Source organism: Podarcis bocagei (assembly GCF_964188305.1).
Source record: "Podarcis bocagei genome assembly, chromosome: 10".
NCBI classification, from domain to species: domain Eukaryota; kingdom Metazoa; phylum Chordata; class Lepidosauria; order Squamata; family Lacertidae; genus Podarcis; species Podarcis bocagei.
In genome coordinates this window covers 72,917,202-72,930,137 of record NC_138135.1, presented here as the reverse complement: position 1 = coordinate 72,930,137, position 12,936 = coordinate 72,917,202, and the positions used below count along the sequence as shown (strand labels likewise).

The 12,936-nt window shown below is 41.9% G+C and overlaps 1 protein-coding gene across 19 annotated transcripts in view; it reads left to right on the top strand.

The window, feature by feature from the left end:
* Positions 1-12,936, top strand: part of MAGI2 (membrane associated guanylate kinase, WW and PDZ domain containing 2) — a 618,868-nt gene that overhangs the window by 534,222 nt on the left and 71,710 nt on the right. For 17 of the 19 annotated variants that reach the window (XM_081210614.1, XM_081210613.1, XM_081210626.1 and 14 more), the window contains 2 exons: positions 7,755-7,846; positions 12,248-12,440. In XM_081210614.1, coding sequence (XP_081066740.1) covers positions 7,755-7,846; positions 12,248-12,440 — 285 coding nt within the window. Of the gene's footprint in view, positions 1-3,354; positions 3,397-7,754; positions 7,847-12,247; positions 12,441-12,936 lie in introns of all 19 variants that reach the window. The other 2 variants (XM_081210622.1, XM_081210621.1) reach the window with 1 other exon arrangement.

The following is a 12,936-nucleotide window of genomic DNA, read 5'->3' as shown; positions in this document are numbered from 1 at the left end:
CATTGATTGCCTCCTCTAGTCTTGATATGTCATCCCTACAGTGCATCAGCTCCATTTCTGAATGGTGGTTTGAACTTCCATGTGATCTGGCCTCCGATAGTTTTCTCAGTGTGGTGTAGTGGTTAAGAGCGGTAGTCATGTAATCTGGGAAACCGGGTTCGTGTCTCCGCTCCTCCACATGCAGCTGCTGGGTGACCTTGGGCCAGTCACACTTCTGTGAAGTCTCTCAGCCCCACTCACCTCACAGAGTGTTTGTTGTGGGGGAGGAAGGGAAAGGAGAATGTTAGCCGCTTTGAGACTCCTGAAGGGGAGTGAAAGGCGGGATATCAAATCCAAACTCTTCTTCTTCTTCTTCTTCTTCTTCTTCATACCAGCAAGAACCTTCATTTCGGCACTGGTTGTGTTGGATCTAATAATACCATGTGGCCTGATTTCTTTATTTTTTTAAAAAAAGAAATAATATAGGGAGATTTTTTTCCCAAAAAGTCTGAGCAAAATAGACCAACTCTGTAACAACTATTCAGCCATTTTTCTCCCAGATTTCATATTCTGTTTGTTTACAAAATATGCATATCGGGCAATAATCAATATAATAAGAAATGTTTTTCTCAGGGCAGGAAATGGCAGCCAGAGATTTCTAGTTTAAATAGTAATTATTCAAACATTGCATTGTAGAACCACAACACTAGATATATTCCTTTCCATGGAAACAAAGCTGGAATGAATAATTTTATTGAAATATATATTGTCACACACAAGTAATTATTTGGAATACCTAACATGATCTACTGGATGATTATTATTCACCAAATTAATTGATTTGGGGGGGGATAGAAAAGAGGTACTGTATATGTAATTTCACTGAAGCTGGAACTGCAGAAAATCCCCAGATATGTAGCCACTAATTTCTCCAAAATCTATGATAGTTTCCAGCATATATGCTACACACCAATTCAAGATTGGGAACAAATGAGTACACAAATTGCAGACAACCTCACTTGGGGCAGGACAGGACATCTCATTATGATCATGAAGACATACATTTCCGTTCAATCAGCCTAATCAAATTATGCCCATCTAATTTTGGACAAATATTAAAAGCTGCTTCCTTGGAAGAGGGATCAACTGTACAATAACTCTGGAACTGTAGCTCTGTGAGCGGAATAGGGGTATATAGTTCCCAGGATTCTTTGGGGGAAGCCATGGCTGTTTGAAGTGGTATGATACTGCTTTAAATGTAGAGTGCAGAGATGGAGCATCAGTGAGTCTTGCCCCCACCCCCACCCCCTCACTCCATTGATGGTTAAGAGCAGTTCTAGAAACAGTTGTGCTGTATACATACATCAGTATTCCAGCAGTTTGAGTACTATAGCTTCCCCCTGAGCATGCTGGGAATTGTAGTATGCTGAGGTTGCCGGGGGTTCTCTGTCTAAAATCCCTAGCTTCCTGACAGAAGCACCATGTCCAGGTTTCCTTGGAGAGAGTGAAGACCGGACTGGACCAGTTTAAGAGCCAAGCTGGAAGACATCACTCAGTTTTTTAAAAATAAAAAATAGCTGGGGGAGGAGCAATTTTCATCAGGAGTACAGTACACAAAGGGAAGATTTAACTTTACCCTTCCTAGACTAAATCCTTGAAAATCGCCCCCAAAGCGAGTAAAGCATTTTTTTAGAAGACTAATAGGGGGGCATTTCAGCCACTGATGAAAGGATTAAACTGTTCCTCTGTGCATAGCAGTCCTGATGAAAATATCCTTCCACTCCACATGTCAATATCATCATCATCATCATTTTATTTGTATGCCAACAATTAAAATAATGCTCAAACCGGCTTACAATATGTCTGCTATTGTAATAATAATAATAATAATCCCTAATGTTCTTCCATTCAGCATCAGGACTAGTTTTGCCCTGAATCTGCAGTGTAAATCCAGGCTTGTTCAAACTGAAAACCCAAGAGAAATTGATCTACCTCTTCCGCACTAGGCTAGATGTGGCCCCTCAGCAACAGCTGCTTGAGCATTTGGAGATTTGTCCAGACTTGAACTGAGGGCTGTCACATATGAGATTCAGAAGTATTAAAGTGTCTGTGTTCATATGATTTGGTTGTGCTGTAACTGTGCTAGCCAGAGTGCCTCCATTTCTGCACATAGCTCTTGCTTGTTCCTGGCTTTTGTTCCTCTTAACCCAGACGAGATCCCCACATATGTATGGGCAACCGCAGAGACTGTGTTTATGTTCAGAAGGACAAGTCTATACTTGCCTGTTCTATTACTCAACCATCCAGGGATCAGGTTGTGCCCTGGGGCAGCTAATAACCAAGTTTTCCTGTAAATTTATAGTCAGTTCTATTTGTCAGGGTTTGGAGGGGTCTTTGGGGTTCAGTCTTCCATCACAGCTGGAAAAAATGAAATCCATGCTGTGCATCTCTGCGGAAGAGGTAGAAAAGAGCATTACCGTATTTTTCGCTCTAACATGCACCAGACCATAACACACACATAGTTTTTAGAGGAAGAAAACAAGAAAAAAATATTCTAAATGAAATAGTGGATATATGATTTTTGTGGTTCATGCTGTGGCCACAGACATGTGATCTGACAGTGAGTTTGGAGTAGCCCAATGCAAAAATCCTGAGGATCCATGTGGATCCATGCTTTGTAACCACGGAGGAGGGAAGGAAGGGGAACCATGGATCCTCTGCTCACGACTGCAGCAGATCCCCCCGCCACCCGTAGGCATTTCCTCCATAACACGCACAGACATTTCCCCTTACTTTCTAGGAGGAAAAAAGTGAGTGTTATGGTGCAAAAAATACGGTAATTTCTAATTCCTGCCATCTGCTTTTGTGACCAAACAAGCTATAAACTGCCTGCACATTGTGAAACCTAATGAACATAGACACAACTTTGTACTTTTTATTTGCCTGACTAAAATAAAATGAGTAGATGTGTATAGGGTTGCATTGTAAATCTTATCAATGTCCCAAAAAACCCTTTAACATATACATTGAGCAGGGCAAGCTTGTTTCATTTGAAGTATTTAACTTAATGCTGAAGGCCATCATTTGAAAAGAAAGTGTGGTATTTTTTTTTTATTTACCAACTGCATGTTGATAACAAGCAACTGACATATCATTGAATTGAAGTTACTTCTTAATTTGCTCTGTTTTCAACGAATGTATCTATACAGATGTGCTTCAGCTAAAACCAGACACAATAACGTGAGAAAAGTCTGTTCAAAGATTAAATAAATAAAAAGAGTTTGCTATTTCATACTGAAGCAGAAAAAGCAGAACTGCATATTTACATGTCTAGACAAATTTATTTCACCTTTAATTCCACATTTTCCTATTCAGAACAAGTGCCACCCAGGACTGGTTTTCGAATGGATTCCTCTGGCAAGTATTTCTCTGCCTTCATTGTGCTAACATAACTATTGTCCATTGCATGTCCTTGTGACTGTGCTTCTTTTAATCATGGCTCAGGGGTCGGGTAAATCATGAGTGCCTAATCACCATTCTGCATTGTTTTTCTCCTTTAAAAAGACAAAGACTTTTCATCTACTAAATACCCATTATGGGAAGGAGCAAGAGTTCCTTTAAAAAAATCTCAAAACATATATGTGGAAACATGTAACCATGTTTCTGATCATTAGATTAATAAGCTTAATAACATATCAAAGTCCAGAAGATTTGTGTTCACATTAATTGTCATTTAGGCTTTCACAATAATATAGGCTGTCCTGCCTACAGAAATGGTGGGATAGAGGGAGAGGTGGATCCTGTTCTATAACTGTCATCCTTGTAGAGAGCCAGTGTGGTGTAGTGGTTAAGAGTGGTAGACTCGTAATCTGGGGAACCGGGTTCGCTTCCCCACTCCTCCACATGCAGCTGCTGGGTGACCTTGGGCCAGTCACACTTCTCTGAAGTCTCTCAGCCCCACTCACCTCACAGAGTGTTTGTTGTGGGGGAGGAAAGGAAGGGAGAATGTTAGCCACTCTGAGACTCCTTTGGGTAGTCATAAAGTGGGATATCAAATCCAAACTCCTCTTCTTCTTGTATGTAATTTTTATTATTATTATTATTATTTTTTAAAGTAGCCCTTCACGTCCATGCCATAATGGTATCAGTAGCAGATGGCAGGGCAGGGCATCACTTCTCACTTGGCCTCCAGTTAGTCAGGTCACTGCAGCTTACCAGGACAGAGTGGGAAGGGCAAGGCAGCAAGGTTGGTTGGGTGCAAATGCATCAGCAGAGCCAATCCAGTGCTCCTGCAGGTGCATTTGCACTGCACCAACCTGGCCTCTCTCTCTCTCTCCCTCCCAGTAAGCAGCAGCAATGCAAATGACTAGAGTTCAGGTAAGCACCAGTGCCCCACCACTGTGCACTGGTGGGCTTGGTATTATGACGAAATACATGGGCATATGGATAAATTCACAGAACAACACAACCCCCTGATCTGACAAACCGAAAGGGTGAAGTGGTGCTGTCTCTATGCCTGGCTCTGCTTGGCTCCTTTGGGCTCCACCAGCAGAAGCTGAAAGCACGGGAAGTGAAAGCTATAGCTACCAGCAGGAAACTCTCAAAACGGGATGCTTCTGAGGTACAGTGGGAAGCAGGAAGGATGGAGATGGCCTGGCCAAGGATCTGCTGTGTCCTAAGTTGGTTCAGCAATCAGCAGTGCACACAAACCAGTGGTCCCCCCCTAGCTTGTGTGCACAGCAGGACTGCTGGGTGAAGTGGTGGCTCCTCTTGTCATCTTCAAAGAATGCATACAAGGGAGGGCAGTATGTTGTTATGCTAATGAAGGCTACTGCTCTTTTTTCATCAAGCTGTACTAGTGATATATTTAACCGCTGGGCCTCCCTGCTGGAAAGAGGGGCATTTCTTGAATTTCTGCACGCTATGGAACTGTTAATGGAAGGTTCATGAGGCCTGCCCAAAGTTCACAAACTTAACCTAAGCCTCCAGGTTGGCCTCCCCAGTATTTTTAATTCTCCTACTTTTCTACAGTGTTTGCTTGAAATATACTCGGAGTCGAGAGTGGATTTCATGCTCTTTATTCAGCTCATAGTGGTGAGGAGGAATGAAAGTTCCCCCGAAATATCTGCTTTATATACATTATTTACACAATGGGCTGCACGTGATTGGCTAATTCCGGGATTCTCCTGTAGGCCAATCAGGTTGTGGATTCACTTCCATCTGGAGCTGGATTGGGTGGCTCCTGCGGACCAATCATGCTGCTGCATTGTTCTAGGACCAGACTGTTGCGTTTTGGATCCTATTGTTCTAGGACCAATCAGACTGCTGCATTCTGAATCCTATTGTTCTAGGACCAATCAGACTGCTGCATTTTGGATCCTATTCAACTCAGTACATAACATTGCTCTTTAGTTGAATTGAAAACATTGGATTGGATGCAAAGGTTGCCTTTCTCTAAAGGAAGAAGCTTCCTCTAGTGGATCCAATTCATTGCATTTCCAAAAACATTTGCATTGGAATTCTACTTCTCCCTCCTTGACATTTTGTCTCTCAGGCAAAGATAAAGGGGAAAGTCTCCTCTTGTTGCCACTTCCTATTATTTAAAGTTAGTGACCAGTGGGCTGTTTGCTTTACAAAGCACAGTCTCTGCCTAGAGGGCTTATTGTGCTCGGATGTTTTGGTTTCCGGGAAAACTGAATAAACATGGGCACCATTCCTTTTCATGAAGCTCTCTATTTATTTTCATTACAAAGCAGACAAGATTCAAGTACAGAAATATATAGTACAGTGTTTCTAGCTTAAGCCAGTGTGAAAGGTTAATCCCCTGAAACATTTGTGAGGCCTCCATTCATAAAATACAACTTTCTACATTTATCAACAATAAATTGTTAAGAAGTGCATGGTGAAAAATTCAGCTTGGAAAATGGTAGAGTATGCATATCCACGGCCCATATTGGAGCCTACTGTTATTTATTCATTTGTTTCCCCCACAAAAGCCAATCACTTTGATTTTTAATTATTACTAAATGACCCAGTATTTATTTTGCCGAAACATATTTCTGAGTAACTTCAAAACGTTACTTTGGGGACATTCCATAGCAAATCAATGAACATGGGTTGAATTATTAATAGTTATGGATTTTACTATACATGTTGACTTTTTAAAAGAATTTTTAAGTTATTTTCTTTGGGACATATTCTGACCGTGTCCAACCTGCTACGCTACAATAGTTTCATATAGGAATTGCTAACAGTCAGGTAAAAGAGCCCTACTAATACAAATGCCCCAGGAATAATTCTGACAGTTCCAAAGGGTAAGGATGTTCTTTTTAAAAAATAAATAAATCACATTTCACTATTGTGGGGGGAGTGGAATGTATAGAGAGCCACCAATCGCTGCTGTTTAGAGAAAGGGAAATTTTTCATTCCTGGAACAACCTCCTTCCTCTAGACCGGGGTGGTCCAACATGCTGCCGTCCCAAAGCCAGGCAACCAAGGTGCTGGGCTTCCTTGTGCCCAAAGCCTAATATTTAGCACTTTCTCAGCTTTGGGAAGGAGATGGGAGAGCCTCACACCTCCCCAAAGCCCAACACCTTGCTTAGCCGGGGGTGTACAATTTTGGCCTGTGTCAGTACAGATTATTATTATATTAAAATTTATATACTACGCTTCATCACAGGGTGGTACTGCAGTCACAGAAAAAGCTGGCTGCTCTAGCGAGGGGTTGCTCCATCCTTCTCCTGCCCACACCTTCCTTCCCTGATAGAGGAGCTTCAGAGCACACACTTATTAGCCTATTTTGCTGTTAAAATCAGAACTCCTCTCCTGCTCTATATGTTATGTGGGCAGGTCCAGATTTAAACCTATATAACTGTCAACATCACAGCTAATCTGTCCCTCAGGCTCAATTTTTACAGGTGGCACTAATGACAGTGATCATGAACCTTCAGAGCTGGGGTTCTTCAAAACCGGTATTTCAAATGACAGGGCTCAAAGTTTTTTTTCTCATGCTACAAAATCTCCCTGGTTTTAAACAATGCGTTTCCATCAAGGAACAAATGACACGATGAAATTGGTTTATGGAGTTCACTGCCGCAGGCTGGCTTGCTCAGATGCCTTTCAAAGAGGAACAGACCAAACCAAGGAGAGTCAGTCAATGGCTACTTGTCATGAGGACTATATGCAGATTCCATGTTTGGAGTTCCTTTGGGGAGAAGAGCTCATTTCCTGCTTTTGGGCCTCCCAAAGGCAATCTGGCTGGCAACTGCATGAAGCAGGATGCTGAACTAGATCGACCACTGCTGTGATCTAGCAAAACGTCTTGTATGTTCTTAAGGCATTCCTTATGGTGGGAAAATAGTGGGAAAGGAGCGGCAGGAAGTCATATGTGCATGATTAAAAATGTTTGCACCACTCCTCAGACATCAGGGTAAACCCACTTATTTCTAAATAGAGAATTTCTCATTGGAAGGAGGAAAATGCAATGTGCCTCTTACAAATACTCTTATTCATATTCAGAATGCAGAGCAGTTGATGTGTAGCAGTCAATTTTCCTTCATTCAGAGTTACCTTGTGGCATTTGATTTGATAGTTCCATCTTCAAGTACCCGTGTTTTCTTCCTGTCTGTATTCAACACACTGTCTTGTTTCTGTTTGCATCGGCTCTGGTGGGACTGTCATGTATCATTTAATGATCTAAACACTGGGCAGCTCTGTTTTTTGTAGAAAGGAACTCAAAGCATTTTACACCTAAATGACATCTTATGTTATACCAGGTCCAGATTACAAGGAGTTGGATGTTCATCTTCGGAGAATGGAATCTGGATTTGGCTTCAGAATCCTTGGAGGAGACGAACCTGGACAGCCTGTGAGTTGTTTCTTTTGACTTTCTACTCTATAGCTTCAGCATCTTCGCTATCTGTCAGAAAAATATCACTTTGTATAATGGTCATACTGGAACGGCACTTTTTCTTGTTCAGACATTGAAAAAGACAGGACTCTCTAGCTATCAGCCTCTCCATCTAAAATCTGTCATTGTGAATCAGTCTGTATTAAGTTACCAGGAGTATATTCTCCAGCCTTTTACACAGTTCATTTTCCTGTGACATCTTTCAATTACTGACTTACATGACATGATTGGCTTCCGCAGATGGTCAGGGCCTTGCTTTTACAACAGCCAAATAACATTCAAACTTAGTAGGAACAAACGAATGTCATGCTTTGAGAGACACAGCACTGAGAAACGTTTGCTGGATAAATACAGTATTTTGAGATTTGAAACTGCCCACTGTTTATATTGTACATTCTTGAGAAAATGTAACAGACATCCTGAAATGAGACATATTGCCTTCTGAAGTACACACAGTAGTGTCTTCCATTAGTCATATACTGGAAGATTGCGGTATCAAAATAGAAACGTTCCCATGATAGTTCTCCTCAGCCATAACAAGCTTAAGGACTTGTGACTTTTAGTACATCACGCATAGAAAAAGAAGTAGTAATCATTTTATTTTACATATTCTGGATGTATTTTTAGCCCTTTAGCATCCCAGTGTACAATAAAGAATCTTAGAATACAGCTTTAAATATTATTGAATGCAGATAGGATAGGAAACGAACGTTTCTGGTGCCTTCTGGATTTTGTATTTATTTGTACTAGCCAAAATAGACCTCAAAAATATTTCCCTTCCCCCTGCCTTCTATGGTGAGATGCACAAGCTATCTCAGCATATAACATTTGTACAACTGACTGTGGAGGAATGACATTGTGGTCATAGATTGCAATGGCATGCTACAATGGCAAGTATATCTATGACAATTTACCTGTCTTTTGACATCATAGCATTTTGAATGTGCAGACATCACTGATGGCTGGTGGGATGGGACAAAACACACAACACTGAGATGTCCAGATATGGGCCAGTTGCTTTCCATACATAGAAGTTTTATATACCAGAATTAGGAAGTGGCTACAGGAAAGTGGGGTTTCTGTCTGGTACTTGTAGAATTGGTCTGTGGTTATTTTTAGTGCTTAAAATTCTTTTGTATATTTTGTGTTGTTGTGTTGCTGTTTTAATGCCTTTGTATATTTTGCAATGCATTGCGACTTCTTTGGTGTTGTTAAGTCACTGCAAGACTCTTTGCAGTAGATGCATAACAAATGAAATTATAATAATCATCATTATCCAAAAAAGACGGTGGCAGATCCAATTTTGTCTAGAAGTCAGAGATCGAGGTTGTAATGTCCCTGCTACATTGCCTTGCCCTTGCCCATAAAACCACACTGCATTCTAGCCAGTTTTGCAACCATAAAATTGCTGAAGACCAGAAATAAAAATAAAAATGTTGGAGTTATATCAGGGTTACATAGCAATCAAACATGTTGGTGCTAATGTTGGAATCCGAATGTTGGAAGCTATTTACACTGTCCTATTTTCAGGGTCATGATTCATGACAAGTGCTTTGGTAAATGCTGGATTCACAGGAAACTTTGACACAAAATGGGGCAATGGTGCTCTTTCTATCACACACACACACACACACACACACACACACACACACACACACAAATTTACCATACAAGGTCTAGCTGAAAAGATAACTTGATAATCTAAGCAATACATAATTCACTGGAAGTTAGTAAGAATTTGCCAGAAGTGTTGTAGCCAAACTCTTGGGTTTGGATTGTGCTGTTATTCTGTTTACAAACCAAAATATAAAATTAGAATTTGATCAATCCCAGATTTATTGAATCAAGGCACTCCAGAGAAAGCAATAGGGAAGAGGAGAGTGGGATGTTCAGGCACAAATCTCTTAATTGGTCTAATAAACAACATCTGCCCTGGCCCTTGGTGAATTTATGATAATATTTCTTTTTGGCATGTTTGTTGTAATGATGTCTGAATGCTGGCATGTGGCTGTAATTGCATAGATTCAGTATGATTTTAAGAGGAAGCCATAAAATCCAATATTGCAATTGGAGACAGAGAATGGTTGCATGATTTGGAAACACACAAAGTTTTGCTCTAGCACATGAAAGAAAGAAAAGAAATGTGAAAACTGGCTTGGACACAACTTTATTCCAACCAGCTGCTTAACTTTTCAATCAAATAAGGCCTGAGAGATGCTGAAGAAGCTTTTTATTTCTCTTTTTTTAATCTTTATCGTTTTCAAAAAGTGAGTATTGAATTTTTCAGCATGGGGTGGAGGAATTAAATCTTTTGCTTGTTTGTTGCTTTTTTGTGGTGATTGCCTTAGGGTGCACAACTGAACTGAAGCCACCTTTTCATAAAGAAACCTTTGAAGGATGGAGATATATAAAAAATTCAGCTAGTTTTAAGTTAGCATTCTGATCCTAAATGGCTGCGCTAGTACATTTCCCCATGACGAAGCTTAATGTTGCAGCAGCATACTGGTTCTCCTCAGGCTAAGCACCTATTGACTAATATATTTGCTAATGGCTAATGCTAATGGCTGTTTCACCCATGCATGTACCTCTTTCAGTGCCTTATCACTAGATGTCTTCACTGAATGACTGACTCCACTGGGTAATATTATTCATATTATTCATAGTCTACGTTGCAGTGTCTTTCTAGAAGTAACTGATCATGTTGCACATGATGGCTCTCAAAACTAAGGACCTTACTAGTATATTTTCCCTCTCATGCAAACACACAAGTTGCGTGTGCATGGTGCAAGTCTGAAAGTATAGCAACTTCCATGATGCTATAATGTTAAGTTCCTGTAATAAAATGGCAGAGGTTGCTATGGCTTGACTGCTTAGATTCCCAGCTCACATGTTATATGGTTCATTCAAGCCTGAATGAGAAGAAGTGCCTGAATGTATTGTGCAAATTAGCTCTAAAATACCAAAGGATTTCAAAGCAGTTTTCAAAATGTTCATTTCCCCTCTACAGGGACCAGCCACTTCTTTGATAGCACAAATCCCCAATCAACATTGTACAACAAGAAATCTATTATCGCATTAAAATGCCAAGAGATGTGCAAAGTGGACAGGATCAAGCCACTGTAATTGTCTTATCACAGAGTCTGTTCAATAGGTTTTGCAGTGACCCACCAACTCCTTATTAAACCACATCACTGAAGAATGTTATTTATCTAAGGCAGTGTTTCCCAAACGTTTTTGGGCAACGGCACACCTGTTTACTGAAAAAAAATCTCGCGGCACACCACCATTAAAGCCCCGCCCCGTGACGTCAGCGCGCAGCGTCACGCCGGGAGGGACGCACAAAAGTGAAAGTTTTTCCCCTCCCCCTTGCCGGGGAACCTCCAAGCTTTGGGCAGGCAGGCAGGCAGAGCTGGGAAGGGGGTTTCCAGGGGACACGGCAGCTCCTCGAAAGGCTTCTCTCAGCTGCGCTCAATCCTCCTCGGAGAGGATTTCCCCTCCGGTCCCATGCCTTCGTTTGGGGCATCGCTCCGGCTGCTCCCTCTCCCACCGCGCAGGAGCGATGCCTCTCTCTGGCTCTCCCTCCGCGCAGGCTGAGGGAGGGAGGGAGGTGCGCGTGTGACCCGTCTCTGCTGGGAGACCAAACCCAGCGAGGCAGAGTCGCACGGAGGCGCCCAGGCAGCGCTGCCGGCTGCGAGGAGGAGCGCCAGGCAGCAGCAGGAGGCGCGGCCTCTCCTCGCCGCCGCCGCCCCGCCTCTCGCCGCCCGACTCGCCCGCCTCCCTCCAGGCATCTCGCGGCACACCAGCCGATGTCTCACGGCACACTCGTGTGCCGCGGAACACCGGTTGGGAAACACTGATCTAAGGGACAGGGGAGACAGGGTTTAGAAAGTCTAATCTTTAGATGTTATGCATTAATCCTCTTTAACAGCCAAACACATAGCCTTGCCCTGAAACTTTTGTGCCTGCAGTGTCCTTAATTATTCTAATTTTTGTAATTTCATGATCTCTCTCTCACACCCACACCCACTCACACAAACAGGAGTGTATTTTCTACGAAGAAAGTGAGCCAGCGCTGTAATTCTTAAAATATTCATTGCTGTTTGGGTTATTAATCTCATTACTCCTTTAGGAAAAAGTGTAACATTAATTACTACTAATTGCTACAGTATTTGGAAAGGATTTGGGGGCATTTCTCATAGGCTTATCTGAGCGCTGGCATTTTGGCGGCAGTATCTTGGACACCACTCTGCAACAGAGAAAAGTTTTGCCTATGCATCACCAGAAAGTATTGGAGATTTCTTTGCTGCCTTGCCCTTTGGATTAATGCTTGTAACACTCCTCCCTCCCCCCATTACTTAGATTTTAATTGGAGCAGTAATTGCCATGGGCTCAGCTGACAGAGATGGCCGCCTACATCCTGGTGATGAGTTGGTCTTCGTCGATGGAATTCCAGTGGCTGGCAAAACTCACCGATATGTGATTGACCTCATGCATAATGCAGCTCAAAATGGGCAAGTGAATCTAACTGTGAGAAGAAAGGTGCTACCCACAGGTATGTTCAACTGAAGGGAAACCAAATATTGCTAAGAACTGGGACGCAACTAAGCACAAATCATACATAAAATGTTCGGGGGGGGGGCATTAATATTCAGAGAGATGTTGCTTTTAAAAGAAAACAGATAAAATGTTTGTTTTTCAGCTTTCCCTTACAATGTTCCTGACACAAATGCTAAAGTATTTTGGTTATTTTACAGAGACTAGGAAAGTAGAACTGACATAGAACTATACTAGTCATGAGTCACCCTGTCCATATTCCTTTTTCTATTGGCTCTGTGTTCTTCCCACCATCACCTCACATGCCACCCTCTTGCTAAGTCAACTGTCCTGTTTACCACCATTGTGTGACCAACAGACCTCAGGCAAATCATAGAATCATAGAGTTGGAAGAGACCACAAGGGCCATCGAGTCCAACCCCCTGCCAAGCAAGAAATGAAATAAGCATCAAGATTGTTAGGTCTCCAGGGCCAGAAGTGATTTCATGAGTTTT